The sequence below is a fragment of the Drosophila melanogaster genome, chromosome 3L (assembly GCF_000001215.4).
Source record: "Drosophila melanogaster chromosome 3L".
NCBI lineage: Eukaryota > Metazoa > Arthropoda > Insecta > Diptera > Drosophilidae > Drosophila > Drosophila melanogaster.
The window spans coordinates 16112899-16132027 of record NT_037436.4 but is presented as its reverse complement, the minus strand read 5'-3'; the positions used below and the strand labels follow the sequence as shown (position 1 = coordinate 16132027).

Genomic DNA, 19129 nt, shown 5'->3' with positions numbered 1-19129 from the left:
ATTTCCAGCACTGATCGGCCAGGCAGAAATTAATTTGTTGCACTCTCATTTATGCTTTTTAATAATTTGTTTGTAAATTTCTATTTTTACTTTGTGAAGTAATGATTTTATATTAATAATATAATTACCAAGACTAAACGGAATAATTATAAGGTTGTGTATTAGTAGAGAACAAAAACAGAATGAAATACATTTGTAGGAATCACCTAATATTTAATTATATTTTATATTATATTAATTATAATTATATTTGTTCTTTATACAATTTTATACATTGTATTTTATAGTTTTATTAAATATTCCCGCTTAAAAAATAAAATGTTGTTTCTATTTAAATTACCGCAGCTGTTGGTGGTAATTTAGATGACCTGATTCGATTTGGTATTATGGGAACTTTTCCAGATTTGGTCACACTGCCCTTTACACTGTTTTGGTTTTCGTGAAAATGTCCACATACTACTTTGTTATTGTGGGTCAAAATGATAATCCCATTTACGAGAAGGAATTCAGCACCGTGAACAAGGAACTAAGGGTATGTAGACCTGGGCAACGTCTCATAGAACTGTGTAAATACATTCTCCTTCTGCAGAAAGAGGACCACAGGCACCTCACCCAGTTTATTGCCCATGCCGCCTTGGATTTGGTGGATGAGCACAAATGGAAGACGGCCAATATGCAGCTGAAATCCATTGATAGATTCAATCAGTGGTTTGTTTCGGCCTTCATCACAGCCAGCCAAATACGATTCATCATCGTTCATGACAACAAAAACGACGAGGGAATCAAGAACTTCTTTAACGAGATGTATGACACGTATATCAAAAACTCCATGAATGCCTTCTATCGCATCAACACACCCATTAAATCTCCGATGTTTGAGAAGAAGTCGGAGATCTTTGGTCGGAAGTATTTGTTATCATAAATTTGTTAAAACCTGTAGCCATTAAGTAATTGTGTAATATAAAACTTGAAATAATTTAAAAGCATAACTTTACCCTTTCTTATACAGTTGAGAAGACCCGAAACCAATGAATAATCTAGTTTATATTTTATTTAATTTATTTAGAAAAGCAGCCTAGGCTTAACATTGATGGACTTGTTTTATTCACTTTTTACTCAATGCGCCCTCGAATCAAATCTAAAACGATTTAACGCCCGTCTCCAGACGACAGTCCCAGACTGGAGTAAATTAGATGTGTGGGTTGAATAGATGAACAACGCATGGAATCAATTTGAAACTAAAGCAACAAAATATACGGAATTTGTAATGGGTCTTTGCAAAGAAATCTCTTGGTGGTGGCGAGGAAACCGTCCGTCCTGCAGCTTAGTGCTTCTTGTTCTTTCCAGAGCGCTCATATTTGCTCTTGGACTGGTGCCACAGAGCCAGAGGAATGGCCAGGGAAGGCAGAGTCATCACGGCGAAGGCCACCCAGTCGAAGAAATGGGAGGAGAAGCGCTTGTTGTACTCGTTCAGGTTGACAATTCCACCCTCACCGGGCTCAGAGCTGACCGCCAGTTGGAGCTGCAAGAATTGTTGGGTATTAAGTTCTTTGATCGATCTTTCAACAGGTAACGGGCATTTTTAAAAGACTGTTGTGTATAAATTCACTTAGTTGAGATTATTAAATTTAAAAGTGAATGATTTTGGTTTGCTTTGGCGGTGGCTTCTGTAACACTGAGATTAGATAAGATTTTTCAGGGCGGACACTGAGATTTGATGCCCCCACATTCAGCTATAACTTACCGTCTCCGACTCCTCGACAGCCTTGTAGGACACCTCGGCGGCGGTGAAGTTGAAGTAGCCGAAGGCCTTGGGCCTCACCACCAGGACATGGGTGAAGTTGGTCTGGGGAGCGATCCTATCGACCACGGCGGTGGGCTGTCCTCCGACAACGTCGAAGGCCTCCGGGTGGAAGCCGGAGTCTACCAATCGCACCTTGGTGGCGGCACCGCTGCCCACGTTGAAGATGGTGTAGCGTACCAACAGGTCGCTCTTCTCCACCAGGTACTTGTTCAGGATCTGCTTAGAGACCAGGAGACGGGCACGGGTCTCGTCTTCCGACAGGCAGGTGCTAAACACCGCGCACAGGGCGAACAAAGTCAGCAGGTGCTTGAACATTCTACAATCACAGATAATATGAAGTTTTATTTTCACGTTTCACTTTTTTGTTGACGTGGAAGGGTCGCCGAAAAACGAGCGGCACATAAGGGCGACCGCTTTCCGGTGTGTTTTCTAGACATTCACGCATCATAGCTGCCCCGAGCACACGTTCAGCATAAACGTACACATTTTAATTCATAATTTAACTACTTACTTGTAATTTGGGTATTTCCTTATCGAGTATTTCAGTACAACTAAGCAGCAGTCGTAGCAGGCAGCCGCTTTCTCGGTGGTTCGTGACGTGGAATGGATTCGCTGTCAAACTTCGTGCGTCAGTGGTGCCAGGGCTGCGTCAACATATCGATGTATCTGCTGGCTGTCGGCAGTATATTAATACCAACACCATAGTATTTTCGTCGGTTATGAACACAACACAACTAAATTTTTTTGTGAAATTCATAAAGCTTAATTTGTTTTTTTATCACCAGTGAATATATTTAGTAATAATGAACGAAATAGTTTCAAATTAAAACCGTTAGAAGCCGCTATGGTGTAGCTGTGTGCAGTGCTACATAAAAAGGAATTATGTTTATAATAACAAAAATTAAAAAAAAAAACGTTTTAACGTAAACGTATACACTTAAATCTTTTCGAAATTAAATTATATTAAAATCGGTTTCAAATTGTTTTCTATAAAGTTTAATTTAGCTTTAAACAAAAAATTAAGTCGTTATTTTTAATTTGCATTCATATATTATTTAATAAAAATTTAAATTGCATGCAAAAGAAGTAAGGAAGCCTGAAATTTTAATTATTTCTGAAATTTTAATTATTTCTGAATAGCGCACAACTACTCGTGGAGATTCGGCAACTCCGCTCCCCAGCGTCTGTTAAGCCGCTGTTAATAAGCAGCAGCTGTTGTTTGAAACACCATAAACAAATGTAAACAAAACTCTTTTTATGCCTTTTATGACTTTAACTAATGTTTTGCTACGCGGTTTTAAAATAGTTAGGCATTTTATCTGCTTTTGTTCGTACATTTGGCATACATTTCAAATAGAACAGCTGTTAGCCGGCACCCGGGAATGCCCTTGAATGACATTGCACCCTACATCAAGGTTCTCGGCCTCTCAGTTCACTAATGCATCATGATAAAATTACCTCAAATCACGATAAAGAAATGAAATTCAAGGGGACAATAGTAGATAACTGGATTAATGGGTTCTTCAGCATTTTAACGACGCACCCCCAATACTAGATTAGGACTGACTAATAGCACGCACTAATGATAGAGGTTATCTTGATCGCCATGACCGAACCGATTTGGCTTATCAGTGGGAGGCAAATTTCGCTGTGCACACTCAATTTTCATCGCACGCAACCGCGGTTAAGTCGTCCAGTTGGAATTCAGCCAGCAGCCGGAAAACTCCAGTGACATGTCGCTAACGGTGGAAATTGTTGCCACAAAGCCCTATGAGGGTCAGAAGCCAGGAACCAGTGGATTGCGCAAAAAGGTAAGGTCTTCAGGTGGCGGAAAAGCTCGCACTTGCATTTTATAACTTCTGAAATCGTTTCCGAATCTCAGGTTAAGGTTTTCACCCAGCCCAACTACACGGAGAACTTTGTCCAGGCCATCTTGGAGGCAAATGGAGCTGCTCTGGCTGGTTCCACCCTTGTAGTTGGTGGAGATGGACGTTTCTACTGCAAGGAGGCTGCCGAGCTAATTGTGCGGCTATCCGCTGCCAATGGCGTCTCCAAGTTGCTGGTGGGTCAAAACGGCATCCTGTCCACCCCTGCCGTATCCAGCCTGATCCGTCACAACAAGGCTTTGGGTAAGTTCAACGCAGGCAGCCTTCACTGTGCTCGTAAAGATTTTAATTGATAAGAAGCATCTTTACACAATCAACGGGTGGCGGCTGTTCGTTGACAGAGGTCCCTGGGGTCGAATAATAACTATGGATTCAATCGGTTAACAGAGAGTTCGTTACTCGGGCAACCAAATTTGAATCGGGTAAAATTGATTTAGGGACTCGTGCAATCGCTAATCAGACTAACCTTTAATAAAATTGTATGGTGTAATTACTTAAGCGAATTTGATATACAAATTTGCTTTTAATATCTATCTTATACTAACAAAAGACCATCTGTCAAGCTAACATTATTATTTCGCATTATAGAAGCAATATTGCAAAATCTCTATTATCTTAATAATATGAAATATTTAAATCTAAGCTTTTGTTGTACTTACTCAAACAGTTTATTCACATTAAAGGTGGCCTCTTTGGAATATAAAATTGTTTTAGATGCCTAGGCACACCCAACTAAAAAATATACACGATTTAAAAATGCTTTTTTAAACCTTATAGGCGGCATTGTTTTGACTGCATCCCACAATCCCGGTGGTCCAGAGAATGATTTCGGCATCAAGTTCAACTGCGAGAACGGAGGACCTGCCCCGGATGCGTTCACCAACCACATCTACAAGATCACCACCGAGATCAAGGAGTACAAGCTGGTGCGCAACCTGCAGATCGACATCTCAAAGGTTGGTGTAACCTCGTTCGACATCGCCGGAAAGCCCTTTACCGTGGAGGTGATCGATTCGGTGGCCAACTATGTGCGCCACATGGAGGAAATCTTCGACTTCGCCAAGCTGAAGGACTTCGTAAGTGGCAAAGCCACTGGAAAGCCTCTGAAGATGCGCATCGATGCAATGAACGGAGTAACTGGCTCATATGTGCGCGAGATCTTCCTGAACCGGTTGGGTGCCACCGAATCATCGGTGGTCCACACCACTCCACTGCCCGACTTTGGTGGTCTGCATCCTGACCCAAATCTCACATACGCCAAGGACCTGGTTGACACTGTCGCCCAGGGAGACTATGACATTGGAGCTGCCTTCGATGGAGATGGTGACCGCAACATGATCATTGGCAGCAAGGCGTTCTTCGTAACTCCCAGCGACTCGCTGGCGGTAATTGCCCACTACCTGGAGGCCATACCGTACTTCCAAAAGAATGGTGTTCAAGGATTCGCCCGCAGTATGCCAACTGCATCCGCTGTGGATTTGGTGGGCAGAAAGTTGGGCAAGGAAGTGTTTGAGGTTCCCACTGGATGGAAGTACTTCGGTAATCTCATGGACGCCGGAAGGTTGTGTCTGTGCGGAGAGGAGAGCTTCGGAACTGGCTCCAATCACATCCGCGAAAAGGATGGCATCTGGGCGGTTCTCGCTTGGATCTCCGTGATGCAGCACACGGGTAAAGGCATCGAAGACATCCTGAAGCAGCACTGGTCTGTGTATGGACGCAACTATTTCACCCGCTACGATTATGAGGAGTGCGCTTCCGATCCTTGCAACGAGATGGTGGCCACCATGGAGAAGACCATAACTGCTCCGGAGTTCGTCGGCAAGAGCTATTCCAGCGGCGGAAAAACCTACAAGGTCAAGGAGGCCGACAACTTCAGCTACACAGATCCTGTCGACAAGTCGGTGGCCACGAAACAGGGTCTGCGCATTGTGTTCGAGGATGGCAGCCGCATTGTGGTGCGCCTCAGTGGAACTGGAAGCTCGGGAGCAACCGTTCGGTGAGTCACGATGAGATTTAATATCAAACAATTCTTTTCAATAATAGATGAATTGTTCCTTTTCAGCTTGTACATTGATTCCTATGAGAAGGAGAATGTTTTGGGCCAGGCCAGCGTGATGCTGAAACCCTTGATCGACATCGCCCTGGAGATCTCTCAGCTGCCCAAGTTCACTGGACGCAACGCTCCAACGGTTATCACGTAAAGAGTTCCTGTCAGCGAAGGAACACTGAGATTACCAACCCATCCAACTACAATCTCCTCTTGTACCTCAGCGAGGCATTTCCTTGTTATGTTTCGGATTTATTAAAGTTTGTGTAGCCCAAACCTGTTGGTTAGTTTTCATTTTAGCAGTGTGGATAAATACTCGTACTCGCTAAGTATTATGTTGGGAATGCGCTGCTCCAGAACTCCGAGTGGCAAACGAGCAATGCGTATAAAGGCTAGAAGAAAGTGCAGGGCGGTGACCACCTCGGGACCCAGGATTTCTTTATCCCTAATAAAGAAAAGTGTATGTCATCTGATATTCGTGGATTATCTTGTAACTAAAGTACTTACAGTAACTGAGCCTCCGATACAGTCACCACGTACTGACTCATGTAGGATATATACAGCATCTTGACATTCTTGTGGAACTGCTGCAAGATCGTTACTAGACCCACAATAAAAGGCACATTATCAATGTTATCTTTGGCTGATTTTGGCAACAGACAATCGGTAATCGTGGAATGCTGCATACGACCCAAATGGGCAATGGTGAAAAGAAACATAAAGAGGGCCATGTTATGGGTGTTCTTTGTGATAAGGAAGACTTGCTCTAGGGGCTCAAAGTTTCCCGTATAGAGCAGGGTTTCCTGCAGTTCTGTCAACATGACCACACCCTTTTCATCACAGAGATCCTTGCTGAGAGACAGTTCTAGTAAAAGGGCTCTGTTTGCGGAAGAGATTGCAAATATATAAATATTTTTAGGATGTTATAGTTTGACTTACTTGTTCAGGGTGTCCGCCGTGTTCTCCAGCAACTTGGCATCACATTTACTGCTAAAGCTTAGCTCTCCTGCAATTTCTCTGCGGAGCAGCTGCTTCTGTCCAATGCACAAAACCCAATCCAACAGCGTGGGCCACACTTTCAGCCATCGTTGGGTGTAAGCTTGATAATACTTCAAAGGCTGCTTGGACACCTCCGGAGTTGGGAAGTCCCGGGCCTCCAATTCCCGAGTCAGTGCCGCTAACGTATCCACCCACATACGATCCGAGGTCAGGTTACGCTGTAACCGTTCCAAGTTGCGCTTTAACTCATCAGCCAACATGTGAGCGTAGAGGCGCTCCAATCCCACCATTCCTGCCGGAGCCAAGGCTTCTCTAAGTATCTCAAAGAATCCAGAGCCGGCAAGAACTTCCTGGTGAGGAGCCTTCTTCTCATACCAAGTGCTTTTTAGATCCAGAAAAATAGTTTGCTTGGGATCTGTGCACCGCAGAATTTCGTGGGCCAGACGGCCAATGAAGTTGTTAGACGGATCTCCCAACAGCGGTGGAAAGTTGGGAATGGGTATGATCTGGCTCTGGTGCTCCGATTGAAATTCCTGCACTTTGTTGCGGAGGAAGGCATTGCATTCCTTCTCCACATTGTAGTTAATAATGCGTTGCGATTCCTCCAGCAGGATTCGAAGTCCCTGAACTCTTAAGTAGTCCTCTATATATTCGAAGGATCTTCGATATCCCTCTATTGTTTTCGCCAGAGCTTGCAGTTTTTGTTGAAGAAGCTGCACAGGAGTCTTGCCTTTCTCGGGCGTAAATATTAGGCCCAGATTGTAGGCATTTGCCAGATGATTTACAAGCTCCTTGCGTATCCCATCCTCCAATAGTTGTTTAGGATCCAGCTCGATTACTCCCACTAGAGTTGTTTTCATCATAAGAATTCCCTTCGTAAAAACAGCAATGGAGTTTGTAAGCTGAGCCACCTTGGCCCGCTCCTCAAACTGGGCATAGTCCTTTAGACGCTCCTTCTCCACTTTAGTGGGAAACTCCTTGATAACATTCGTAAGGAGATAGATGATCTTAGCCAGAATACTGAACATGGTCTCTGGAACAATTTGCAGAACGCGGCGCAGGAAGTTTGCTAGCTCGGTGCTGTAATAGTTTGACACAGAGACCAGATCCTCGCTTCTGGCCTGATTGATCCGCATCAGCGGCACCTCCAGGGTGCTGGCCAACTTGAGAAAGACCGCTCGTATACCTATTACCGCCTGTGGCTGTCTTTTGATGTGTTCCTGCATGGGAGGAGTGAAGTCAAACTGCAGTAGATGCCAAGCATAGCTGAAGTCAGTGATCATCTGGATGTGAATCTCAATGTCTTCCTTCAGGTTTATTAGCTGTGCCATTTGATTGAGCATGTCTCGCGTCTCCTGTAGTTGCTGCTTCACCAGCATGTTGGAATGAAGGTTGTGATACTCCTGCACATCGTCCAGTGCTTGCATCACCTGAATAATCAGCCTTCCGGACTTTTGGGGCCTGCTCAATTCCAGTTTCTGGAGACGTCCAGCAACTTCGCCAAACCATTGCTGCAACTGAGGATTCTGTTCAATCTTGGACAAAGGCCTGGAGCCGGCAAAGGCTTCGCTCAACTCATTGAGCCTTTGCATGGCCTCCTCTCTGCTTTTCGTCCAGCGCTCCTCCTTAGTCTGCTGAATCTCTGCCAGGAACTCCCTCACGCTCAGCTCCATTTGGCTGCAGTTAAGCAGTAAGTTATACAGCGTATTCCGATTGAATTGTAGTTCGTGGAGCACACATTTTTGCACTTGACCCGTCAAAGTAGCTGTGTGAGCAAAGATGAAAACTTCCCTTGAGGTGTGCAGGCAAAACCAGCGGAGCAGGACATTGGATTGCCTCATCAGGTGTATGATTTTGTTGGCGTGCTCCAAAACAAAGTTGTCATTTAGAACTCCTTCACGAACAATCTCCTGGGTTTTTTGAGTGATCTTGCCCAATTGCTCCTTTTGCTGCTGACAGAGTGCTTTGATTGCCGGTGGACTTATCACATTTTCAATAGCAGATCGAGCGGCTTTGAAATCCAACCAGGCATCCACCAGATTCACTGTCATGCCCATGTACACGGATATGGTCCAGTTGTCGCAAAAGAACTTGTCCACAATTTCGCGCATCTGTGAGCCTTGGGAATGAAGAACTTGCGGGCAGAAATACAAGCACACATACAGCATGGCCGCCTGAGTAGACAGAGCCGTGGAGCGATGGGCAGGATGTGGATACAGGTTCAGTTGGTTGTATATATCATCGCACCGCAGACGAGCCACCACTAGATCCACGAAATTCTCATCGAAACGGAAGCGAGAGAAGTAGGCCTCCGGGTATCGGGGAACCACAAGGCTAGCAGCTCTAGCGCCTGCCTGTTTGCCACCCAAACCGAGCACTTTAGCGGCAATCGACGGATGAACATAGCCCGTAGATCGGAGCAGGAGACAAACATCATGGATATTACTCTCGTCTCCGCTAGGCGTTGCATCTCCTCCACTATACCGATAGTAGGCGATCAGCAGACGTTCTCTCACATCCCCCGGAATGTGAAAATCGACCATGAGGAGAATCACACCAAAGAGATACAGGGATTCGCAGAGCAGTTGGCGGCCCTCCTCCTCCTGAAGTACCGTCTCCAGCGTCTGCTGGATATAGTAGCCAGTGTTCAATTCCTCGATATATTGCTGGAGATCGGAGGCATAGTGATGGATGCTCTGGAAGGCCAGGTAAAATCGTGTGATTAGCGGAAGCTGGGCACGTGCCTCATCATCGAGTTCGGTCAGTTCCTGAAGGAAATCAGGGTGTTTAATACGGTGTGGTCTCGGGTATATTAACATCAAATTACCGGACTTTGTTCGATCCTCCTCTCGTGATCTTCGGCTATCTTGAAGTAGCTGAAATCCAGAATAAGCTCGCCATATTTCGCCTTATCAGCTTTGTTGTCCAATCTGGGGAGGAGTGGTCACCAATTATTCATTAATTGCAGGTTTTTAATCTATGTTACCTATAAATACTGGGCACGTAGTCCTTGAGGCGCAGGATCTCTGCTATTATAGAATTACCCACCGACACTATATTCAGCAGATTCTGCCCACAGGCATTATTGTCATCCAGAAAACTCATTATGCATTTCCTTGATTTCTGTGATTCTAACAAATGCCTCTCTGGAGAAAGCTTAATTTGTATAATCACATTATTAATTAAAGCTGTACATACTTTTTATCAGTCCACGAATTATGTTATTGTTTGTTTATATTGTCTATTCATTTAGTCATATCAATTCTTTTTTGCACTAGTGTATTATCTGCAGTAATCTTACATAAGTCCGGTCACACTATTTTGTTGTTATAGAGTTACCATGAACTTCGAAATGTTGGCGCATAAATTTGAAGTGAGAAACTGATGATAACAACCTATGAGGTACATAATTTAATAACAATTATTAAATTTATTAAAATGAGATATGAAACTACTATTGTATTGAATAATAAAATTATAATATTGGCTTAATAACTCTATTCGATGCATTAAAGTGCAATAATGATGGAAGATCTAATGGTTTCCGACTTTAGATTCACGATTTCAATTTTAAAATTTAAAAAAGAAAGCAAGTTGTAATACGACATTAAGAAAATTGCCAATTCGTTATGTGTTTCTGGTTGAATCCAAACGTGAATTTGGTTCTATTTATTTTGTGTTAGATTTTCATTCTATGGGAGCTACACAAAGTTTCAGTAGGATTAATTAACATAATAAATGAATATAAAAATATTAATAAAATTAATTAATTCAACTACATAAATTGTAATGATTTAACTAGCTAATTAACTGAGATACCGTTACATATTCCATACGACATAAAATAATAATATGCATAAGCAAACACTGCGCACTAAAATAAATTCTGCATATTCCCAGCTAATAATTCTCCGTGCTCAGTTGAAGTTTTCTCAATTTTTTCTTTTATTTTTTTGCTTAATGTTAAAACATAATAATAATAATATATATATATTCAGTTATATGCCTACCAAACTATGCGCTGTTTACGGTTGCATCTGCATTTTGTTTATCATATTAATTTTTACACACAAAGAATTTGCTTAGAATGGTTTCACTTTTTGCTTAGGTTTACTGAATTACATCAATTGTTGTCAATTTATTTGTTATAATTTTTTTACGGGACTCTATTTTACAAGATTTATCGAGCTAATTGTATAAAATTTGTCTATTTTGTGTGTAGTTCAGATTGGATTAGGGGATTTATGGATCTATGGAGCCTAATGAATCGCCATTCTTAATGGATGAACGAGCGCCACTAATAAAAACATATTTTTTCGGTGTGCCAAGTTGTCTGCGCTCGCATCGCTCCTTGCCATCGATAATTTGTTAATTACGTTTGCGTTTTTACCTAGTTATCTATTAGAAAAACCGTAGCCTAGAATGTATTTACAATTTGTTGGGTTTGTTGTGGTCTTGCCTAACGATTGATTTCCGTTTATACATTATGGGTAATTAAAAATTACATCTTTTTTAAACAACTAAACCTAATTCAATGGATGTTTAAATGGATATTTTTCGGTTCTTTTTTTGATGTGTTCTTTTGTTTTGCTGTTGCTGAACTTGTTTCGATCTAGTTGGTTTTAAAAACCTTTATCTGTAATTCGGTTTCGATTTCTCTTCACGCGCCCTTGCTTTTTACTTAAAATCTAGGAATTATGGTTCGTTTTCGTTTAACAAACTAAGCTAAATAATTAAATATTAATAATTATGTTTATATCGTTTAGATAAGGCCGTCAATGCAGTTGATGCAAACATTATTATGTTACAAATTACAAATCAAACGCCCGCTGACTGCGCGCTCTCTTTTACCTTCTTTTACTTTCCTCTCTATTATTTTATTCTCTTCGTTTACTCTGGTTTTGTTTTGTTTTTGGATTGGTTTGGTTTAAGTTTTACAGAGAATTTATTGGAAAAATAAACGAGCTTTAAATTAGGCTTAAAATCAAATACGATTAGAATTTAGGATTTATGTAAATAAATGTAAAAATAGAAATTAAATAGAGCCGCCTAACTAAAAAGAAACAACAACAGGGGACACGCGACGCATTTAAAGTTGAGGCTAAAATATATTGCAAGTGGATGAAATCGTAAAGCTGTATAAAACAACAACACGACAGTCCACGGAGTAGGAGGATCGGCGAGGAGAAGACGGTGCGATTGATGGGCAACAGCAGCGATCACTTGAGGTATGTCTTGAACAGCATGGAACTGCGACAGAACTCCCGCTCTTGCTCCATGTAGAAGAGCATGTCGCGCAGGTTCACACGTTTTATGCGAGGCCGTAACGTCGTCGGCGCAGATCCCGAGCTGCTTAGCACTCCGCCGCCACTTGAACCCTTTTTGGATAAACACAGCTTAATTAATAACCGTTCTGGTAGTCAACTATCCTAAATTTTAGACACTATCTTTTTGTATAATTGCACCATACATACCGCTCCCGAACTGACTGTTTCGCCGTCTAGCTTCAGCTTTTTCCGAGGTCCAATCGCCTGCAGCGCCGTCAGATTGGCATCTCGTTGACGCAACTCCTCCATTTCGGCGCGTTGCATCTCCTTGGCCTAAACAACAAGAGAAAGACTTAAGTAAACGGCTACAGAGAAAGACGATTGCGAACACACCCTCGCCTTCATCTTGGCCTGCTCGGGATCTTCCACCCTCGACCGTGACTTGGCTGCCCGCAGCAGCATCTCACGCTCCAGTTCCTCGTGTCGCTTCTGCTCGGCCTTGTCCAGCTCCTCGAGAAACTTGATCTGACCGCGCACATCCTTGGCGGGCTCATAGCGTGGATCCAACTGTAAGAAATAGGAAATCAATATTTTCATTTGAATATAAAACCATTTCCAACAAACCTTGATGACATCAATGCGGTGCTCCGCTATCACAGCCAACTTCTCAACGATGTTCTTCAGGCGCTCCTGACAGGCGTGCGATATCAGAACGGCCACATCCTGCGACGGCTCATCCAGTCCCGCCTCCGAAGTAATTGCCCGTATTCTAGCTTGCAGCGAGGGGAGATTGAGAAATACCTCATCTTTGCAGGATCGAATCTGCGTGCCGATGTTTTCGGTACAGCCGAGAATTCGCTGCGACTCCTCCGCCAAGTTAACACCTCCCATGGCGGCAACATCGTTGATATCATCGTCACCGTACATCGAGGACATGGAGCTCTGCTGGAAAAACGAGTTCGCAGCGGACGCCGCTCCTCCGCTCGATGTGTTCAATTTGGCGTCCATTTCCATGGCGTCGCGTTTCTTTTTGCCTATCGCCTTGTTGATCGCAGGCGGCGGCCTTGCCATCGTCTTGGCTCCAATCGGTGTGAGAGATGCGTTGATCCGCTCCATGTGCGGCGGATGCAGCGACGGCGCCTTGATCTCCACCAGTTTTGCATCGAAGTGATTGCTGTTGTGGTTCAGCGAATTTTGCATCTGCTCACGGGCTCGAAGAGCTTCGGGGGGAAGGTGGACCGTGGGTAACGATGGTATGGGCAGCGTTGTGGTCGAGGCGGAGTTCAACGTAGACAAAACAGACAGCGTGGGTGTCGGCGGTGGTCCACCTGAGATTGCCGCCAGCGAGGGTGGATGCAGGCTGGGCGTAATCGCTTTGATTTGCGTCTGTCCCACCTTGACGGCAGTGAGTTTGTTCGCGGTGGGCACACTGTTTGGCGGACGAGTGGTGGCCCGGATCTGGACCGATCCAGTACGCTGCAGCTGAGCATGCTGCGGTCCACGTATTTGCACAATGTTCTGCAAATCAATATTGAAACGATATGTTTATTTTATATTGATAAATCAAAGTTTTCATAAAATAAAAATTTAATATATAAAATAAATAAATGATAAGTTAAACTTACCGCCTGACCAGGCACCTGCAACGAGGGTATCTGGGTGCGAATTCCTCCAGTGTTGACGAGACGCGGGGCCGTAGGCAACCGAATATTCGGTGGCTGCTTCGATATCGTGGTGTGGCCAATGGTGGGTCGCGGCGTGCCCAAGGCATTCGGCGTTATCATACGCACCTGCGTCTGTCCAATGGTCGTTGTCTGGCTAGGACCGATCGGACGGATTTGCGCTTGGATTTTCTAAAACAAATGGAAAACAAATGAAACCAATTCACAAATAGTTGAATGGCTTGGTCGACTTACAGGCAACTGTTGAGAGAGTCCGGCCAGGCCGAGAACGTGCTGCGGCGGAGGTTTAATGCCTTCGATGACCAGCTCCTTTGTGTAGAGGGCTTGTCGTAGCAGAGGCAAACTCTTCTTAAGGAATCCAATCAAACACGGCTGCGGGCTGGCGTTGAGCAAGCGCTCCAGGCGGTCACAAAACTCCTCCGGCTCGACATTCGCATTGACCAGCTCCTGGATGAGGGTGCGCACGTTCTTCTCCACCGGCTTCGGTTCCCGTGTCGACAATTCAATTAAATTGGCTAGAAACTTGCGACACTTTTCTTTGGTATTGCCCTGCTGCGTCGTCGTCGCTGCCGTCGTACTGCTGACCGCCGTTGCCGTTCCTCCCGCGGAGCTTACATTGTTCACCTGCTGCTGCTGAGACTGCTGGGCCGGTATTGTTTGAATCTGCGTAATCTGCGGCAGTTGTGGCGCCTGCGCATTTAGTTGCGTCAGATGCGGCGGCTGCGAAGAGTTTGCATATCCACTGCTTGCCACCGAATTGACAATGATGTTGCTGGTGGCGGTCGTGTTGGTCATAGACTGCGGCAGAAAAATGGATAATTAGTTATCAGCTTGTTTGGATAAATGAAAATCATATATAGAAGTGCAAAATTAAGACCAAAAAGCGTTAGAATAATTATTAAAAATATTTCATAGCGGAATAAAGATGATGATGGTTCTTTTTTATCAGGATGGGGGAGTTCAAGGTCCTGGTCTCCAGGTATGTGTGCAAGGGGCAGGGCTATGGCTGGGGCATGGATAATGAGGTGAACTGGTTACAATACAGTAAAATGCCCCAAGGAGCAAGGTTAATTTTGTTCGAAGCACAAAGATATTTATTTGTGAAAATCAAGTGGGTTATTAACATACTCAACGTTTGATAAATGAAAAAATCTTTGAAAAAGAAAATAAATTGATTATATTGAATACTAAGAAGAAAGAATCGCGTTGTGAAGGAGTTTTTGTTATTACACGAATGATAATTTTCTGAGATCTTACTAGGCATTGGCATAAGGCATTATACACCAGTGGATTTCGGTTAGAAAATATAAATCAAAGAAGGAGTTTTTGAGAATTAGACAACAGCCCAGCACACATCGTTGGTAAAGCCGGTGCAGCCCGATAGCCAGGCCTCTAGCATGATGTTTGGTCTGGAACAGCAACTCGTGTACAGCGCATTTAACTAAATCAAATCGAAATAAGGAGTATCGAAAATACAGACAGTTACACAACGCAGCATGCAGTACATTTACAGTATATTATATATGCCATCATATTCTTGATAAATCAAAATGAAGTGTTCGATTGTGACGAACCAAAACGGAACTGAAGCGTAGGCATAGTTATATATAAGTTATATAAATAAGAAGATCAAATCCAAGTGCATAACAGACAAAGGAGAACAGAGGAGAGAAGAGCAAAAAATATGTTCGAATAGGAGTATATCCTGCTGGCTTCTCTTTACGTTTTGCTTGATCTTTATGGTGGCTGCCACATTGGCGGCAGCTGCTGCAGCAGCAGCGGCAGCGGATGCCTGTTGCTGTTTCTGTTGCTGCTGGGCCTTCAGATGTTGCTGCTGTTGGAGCTTCTGCTGCTGCTGTTGCTGGTTAGTAGCGGGTTTGTTGTTGTTGTTGGTAGTGGTGGTGGTGGTGGTGTTGGTGGTGGCATTGATACTATTATTGTTATTATTGCTGGATGGGACTGTGGATGATGTACGGACAATCGTTTTGCGCAGTGCAATACTAGTGCTGGCGGTTGTGCTGGTTGCATGTTGCTGCTGTTGCGATTGTTGCTGCTGTTGCGATTGCTGCTGATGTTGTTGTTGTTGTTGGTATCTACTTACAGCTGCAGCCGGCACAGTTTGCAGACGGATCTGTGTGGTTGTGGGATGGTTTGTGGTGCTTGTCGTGTTGCTGTTATTGCTGGTGTTGGTTATAGTCTGTGTCACCGTCGGCGGACCCGTCGTCGTGCCCACGCGCAACAGCTGGAATCCGTTATCCGTCTTGACCAGCAATGCCGGGGTCTGACCCGTATTAAGTGTGCTTAAAGTTATCTAAAAGTAGAGAGAGAAGACAGAGAGACTCGGTTTTCATCTGCTGGAGCATGGTGTGTATGGTGTATGGTGTGAGTGAATGGTGGGCTGTGCACATGCGTGTTTGTGAGGAGCGTGGCTGGGTTAGGGAGCTCTGTGAGTTAGTAGGGAAGAACCCACCACAACAACCATAGTAATAGCAATATTATCCTTCATACTCACCGATGGACTCTGCGGTCTCACGCCCGCCATGTGGGAGTTGATCACCACGCGACTGAGCGGGTTGGTGGGCACATTCTTCTGCTGCTGCTGTGACGGCGCCTGTTGGCGCATGCCCACCACCACGCCAGCCGGCAGCATTGAATTGAGCAGCGGTTGACCGGCCTGGCAAATACGCAACATTATCATTAGTCTATCAATTCATCTCATCACATTTTCAAAGTCTATTTGGACCAAAGGATGCATTAAGAGGTTTTGCGGGATTCTAAATTAGCCTACATCATGCAGCAGTTGGCTCGGCAAAGGACCCCAATTAGTGCGGAAATAAGTTGTTTAACTGATTCTCTCTGTGCTAACCAAATTTGAAGGCGTATAATCTACTATATCTTGTTCTATTTAAAGCGAGCATTGAAAGCAATAGTTCTACAAATGTAATGGTTTGGATATTGGTGTAGAATAAGGTTTCTGTTGAACAAGTGCGTGTTTTTGAACAGTTGTTAGGGATTTGATCTTTGGGAAACTTTTCGGCATTGGGATAAAGTATTTCAAATTAAAGATATGTCTTTTATGGTGATTAAACTGCTTTAAGTTCTAATGAAGTGAATTGATATGACATTCGTAAAAAAAGAAATTAATTTTAAATAAAAGTACAAAAATGAGTGCAACAAACTCAGATATAAGTTTCAGATTTCAACTCAGATATAAGTTTCAGATTTCACATTAATGAATTAAGGATATTTTTTAAGCGTAAAATACGTTATCAAGCCTGGGACTAACCCCATTTGGATAAGGATATGGGAATTTCGGGCAGCGAGGTAGACAGATGAAAGCATAATAAAAGTATACAACCAAAGTGTGTGCGGCCACTACTATCCGATTCGAGCGAGGAATTGAGGGGGTTTTGATTGGGGATCAGATTTGGACGAAGTGATACGCCCGAGTTGCGATCGCCTAGCGCCCGAAGAGTGGGTTTAGCTTTAATATGGATACCTGATTGATGGTCTTGGTCATGGTTACGATTCCTGCTGGTGCACTTGAGACTAGACCCGCCGGCAGGGTGACAGCATGGTGGTTGGATTTAATAACTAGGGTTTGTGTTTGGGTGGCACCTACGGATTGCGTCTGCTGTTGCTGCTGTTGTTGCTGTTGCGACTGCTGCTGCTGTTGGACATGATGCACCTGCTGAAGTCCCTGATGCTGACCACCGATCCCCGCCTGGATCGTCTTGATGGTGGTGGTATTCGGTAGCTGGGCCGTGGAGATGACCGCGCCGGGATTGCCGGCTATGCTGATGGTGCCATTGGGCAGCGGCTGGCTGGTGAAGGTGATGCGATTGCCGGCAGCTGTCTGGCTGGTGTTCATCGTGCTGTGTGGTGTTTATGTTATTGGCGAGTGTGTTTCTCCTATTCCACTGACTTCTGTGTGTTGGTGTGGGCGAGCGATCCTGTTCCGATCAACTAGTTGCGCACATCCTGTGTTGGTGTTGGCGGAGTTGTTGCATGCTGTGCGCTCCAGAAGCGAACTGCAATGCAAGGGGAGGCGCTTTTAGTATTTATACAAGATTCGGCTCGAGGCGGTGGAGAAACAGGTAGGCGGTGGAGGTGCTACCTGACCGCCGGCTACCTGGCGGCCGTGCGCCATAAACCAGATGCTGCGTACACCTGGATGCCGCGCACAGGTAATCGCATTCACCTTGGCCAAAAAAGCGGGTGCTCCGCTGAATTGGTGCTGCGCTGGCTCACTCGCACTCGCCTTTGCCGTCACTGTCGTCGGCCTTTCTCCTGGCGCATCCGTTGCAGTCGTTGTCGCGTGTGTGTTATCTCGCTAATTCGCTGCCTTTTGTTTGCGCCGCTAAGCCTTTCTACACTTTTCCCGATCGGCGGGTTTTCCTGCGCACACACACACTCGCGCGTGCTCGCACGGACTGATTGTTGAGCACTGGAAGAATGCTTTATTTTGATTATTTTGATGTACAAAAAATTTGGCAGCGACGGTGCCAGAACGCCGCCATTTTCACGAATGCGCGTGCAAAGCGAAAATCGAGGCTGGTGGACGTTGCCAGATAGCGTGCGAAAAACACGTAACCAACGATCTGGCAATGCCGCTCGTTTATGCGGGTGGCGAGTGCGCAATATTCGTGAATGCACTAAATTTAAAAAAAAGTTCAACTCGAAAGTGGAGCACTTAATAATTGATGATTTCTATTAGGAAAAATTCATATTTTTCGAAAATCCGCATAAAAATATTTAAAACAAAAAGAAAACAAATGCATCTTGTACATGTCTCCAGTGGCAATATGGAGCATCGTGCCAGCCGTAGTATTAGTAATTTCTACTTTAGTGGCCAGCGGGTGGTGGCATAAACCCACGTCCGTGTCTGTGCGACTGTGTGCGTGTGTTTCAGTATAGGTTTTGTACAGCCTGCAATGTCGGGGGAAATTTTCTGGGCCCTGTGGCAGATGCACTCACTTCAATTCATTTTGCGTTCAAACTCGGTGCACTGGGGCGCATTTTAAACGATTTCCCGTTGCGTTTCTCTGGCGATTTAGCCGAAAACCGAGTAAATATTGTTTACGGACCGCCGAGGTACGGACGAGTTGTGCAGTGTGACCGTTGGCGACAATATCGTCGTGTTAAACGCGATACCGAATTAAAATACTAGAAAAGAAGTAGTGACTTGGATATCATGTCGATTTTTTATAGCCTTGTTGCGTACATTTTCAAAACCAAAAACGTTTGCTGGCATTTTGATGCCATCGGATTTTAGCCGCATACCAAATTAATTATATGCTCATTAGTTTTTATATGGGTAATAAGCCACAATTTTTAAGGATCAAAATAATTTATTTTAATACATTCGAATACGATACATTTTAAATCCTTTGAACTATTATTAGAGTACTGTTTAAAGCTGAATGTTAGGTAATTGAATAAAT

General features: G+C 44.1%; 5 protein-coding genes across 15 annotated transcripts; 2 read left to right on the top strand and 3 right to left on the bottom strand.

The window, feature by feature from the left end:
• Nucleotides 1–395: 395 nt before the first annotated feature.
• Trs20 (TRAPP subunit 20) lies at nucleotides 396–1027 on the top strand. The gene is made up of 2 exons (NM_140584.3): nucleotides 396–532; nucleotides 590–1027. The coding sequence occupies exons 1-2, from the start codon at nucleotides 446–448 to the stop codon at nucleotides 920–922; spliced, it is 420 nt and encodes a 139-aa protein (NP_648841.1). The 5' UTR covers nucleotides 396–445; the 3' UTR covers nucleotides 923–1027.
• A 17-nt stretch (nucleotides 1028–1044) lies between these two features.
• Nucleotides 1045–2411, bottom strand: SsRbeta (Signal sequence receptor beta). The gene is made up of 3 exons (NM_079379.3): nucleotides 2316–2411; nucleotides 1745–2120; nucleotides 1045–1522 (listed from the first exon to the last, which is right to left on the bottom strand). The coding sequence occupies exons 2-3, from the start codon at nucleotides 2117–2119 to the stop codon at nucleotides 1325–1327; spliced, it is 573 nt and encodes a 190-aa protein (NP_524103.2). The 5' UTR covers nucleotide 2120; nucleotides 2316–2411; the 3' UTR covers nucleotides 1045–1324.
• A 1085-nt stretch (nucleotides 2412–3496) lies between these two features.
• On the top strand, nucleotides 3497–6010 carry Pgm1 (Phosphoglucose mutase 1). The gene is made up of 4 exons (NM_079936.3): nucleotides 3497–3615; nucleotides 3687–3933; nucleotides 4468–5686; nucleotides 5753–6010. Exons 1-4 carry the CDS (start codon nucleotides 3538–3540, stop codon nucleotides 5889–5891), a joined length of 1683 nt encoding a protein of 560 aa, NP_524675.1. The 5' UTR covers nucleotides 3497–3537; the 3' UTR covers nucleotides 5892–6010.
• Strump (Strumpellin) lies at nucleotides 5976–10026 on the bottom strand. Of its 3 annotated transcripts, none has more exons than NM_140583.4 (6): nucleotides 9935–10026; nucleotides 9723–9882; nucleotides 9564–9666; nucleotides 6677–9504; nucleotides 6245–6616; nucleotides 5976–6182 (listed from the first exon to the last, which is right to left on the bottom strand). In NM_140583.4, the coding sequence occupies exons 2-6, from the start codon at nucleotides 9839–9841 to the stop codon at nucleotides 6029–6031; spliced, it is 3576 nt and encodes a 1191-aa protein (NP_648840.1). In that variant the 5' UTR covers nucleotides 9842–9882; nucleotides 9935–10026; the 3' UTR covers nucleotides 5976–6028. The 3 variants fall into 3 exon arrangements, with proteins under 3 accessions (NP_648840.1, NP_001261929.1, NP_001163454.1); NM_001275000.1 differs by having other exon boundaries at nucleotides 6677–9432; NM_001169983.2 differs by having other exon boundaries at nucleotides 9723–10026.
• Nucleotides 10027–10376: 350 nt separating this feature from the next.
• Taf4 (TBP-associated factor 4) lies at nucleotides 10377–18816 on the bottom strand. 9 transcript variants are annotated; one of them, NM_079378.4, is made up of 11 exons: nucleotides 18663–18816; nucleotides 17887–18143; nucleotides 17308–17716; nucleotides 16198–16359; nucleotides 15787–15996; nucleotides 13920–14483; nucleotides 13629–13856; nucleotides 12628–13521; nucleotides 12397–12570; nucleotides 12211–12336; nucleotides 10377–12114 (listed from the first exon to the last, which is right to left on the bottom strand). In NM_079378.4, exons 3-11 carry the CDS (start codon nucleotides 17554–17556, stop codon nucleotides 11956–11958), a joined length of 2766 nt encoding a protein of 921 aa, NP_524102.1. In that variant the 5' UTR covers nucleotides 17557–17716; nucleotides 17887–18143; nucleotides 18663–18816; the 3' UTR covers nucleotides 10377–11955. The 9 variants fall into 9 exon arrangements, with proteins under 9 accessions (NP_524102.1, NP_001137958.1, NP_001261927.1 ...); NM_001144486.3 differs by having other exon boundaries at nucleotides 10660–12114; nucleotides 15409–15996; nucleotides 17185–17716; NM_001274998.1 differs by having other exon boundaries at nucleotides 10660–12114; nucleotides 17185–17716.
• Between the last annotated feature and the right edge of the window lie 313 nt (nucleotides 18817–19129).

What these genes read in the sequence shown, in the direction of transcription:
- Strump (NM_001169983.2), bottom strand. Translation starts at nt 9,841, where the DNA reads ATGAGTTTTCTGGATGACAATAATGCCTGTGGGCAGAATCTGCTGAAT. An exon ending in TACGTGCCCAGTATTTATAG is followed by an intron (nt 9,667 to 9,722) that starts GTAACATAGATT and finishes ACTCCTCCCCAG; the next exon opens with ATTGGACAACAAAGCTGATA. An exon ending in GGAGGATCGAACAAAGTCCG is followed by an intron (nt 9,505 to 9,563) that starts GTAATTTGATGT and finishes GATTTCCTTCAG; the next exon opens with GAACTGACCGAACTCGATGA.
- SsRbeta (NM_079379.3), bottom strand. Translation starts at nt 2,119, where the DNA reads ATGTTCAAGCACCTGCTGACTTTGTTCGCCCTGTGCGCGGTGTTTAGC. An exon ending in CTGTCGAGGAGTCGGAGACG is followed by an intron (nt 1,523 to 1,744) that starts GTAAGTTATAGC and finishes CAATTCTTGCAG; the next exon opens with CTCCAACTGGCGGTCAGCTC.
- Taf4 (NM_001144486.3), bottom strand. Translation starts at nt 17,556, where the DNA reads ATGAACACCAGCCAGACAGCTGCCGGCAATCGCATCACCTTCACCAGC. An exon ending in TGAGACCGCAGAGTCCATCG is followed by an intron (nt 15,997 to 16,197) that starts GTGAGTATGAAG and finishes CTCTACTTTTAG; the next exon opens with ATAACTTTAAGCACACTTAA. An exon ending in CCATAAAGATCAAGCAAAAC is followed by an intron (nt 14,484 to 15,408) that starts GTAAAGAGAAGC and finishes TTTCTGCCGCAG; the next exon opens with TCTATGACCAACACGACCGC.
- Pgm1 (NM_079936.3), top strand. Translation starts at nt 3,538, where the DNA reads ATGTCGCTAACGGTGGAAATTGTTGCCACAAAGCCCTATGAGGGTCAG. An exon ending in CCAGTGGATTGCGCAAAAAG is followed by an intron (nt 3,616 to 3,686) that starts GTAAGGTCTTCA and finishes TCCGAATCTCAG; the next exon opens with GTTAAGGTTTTCACCCAGCC. An exon ending in CCGTCACAACAAGGCTTTGG is followed by an intron (nt 3,934 to 4,467) that starts GTAAGTTCAACG and finishes TAAACCTTATAG; the next exon opens with GCGGCATTGTTTTGACTGCA.
- Trs20 (NM_140584.3), top strand. Translation starts at nt 446, where the DNA reads ATGTCCACATACTACTTTGTTATTGTGGGTCAAAATGATAATCCCATT. An exon ending in CCGTGAACAAGGAACTAAGG is followed by an intron (nt 533 to 589) that starts GTATGTAGACCT and finishes CTCCTTCTGCAG; the next exon opens with AAAGAGGACCACAGGCACCT.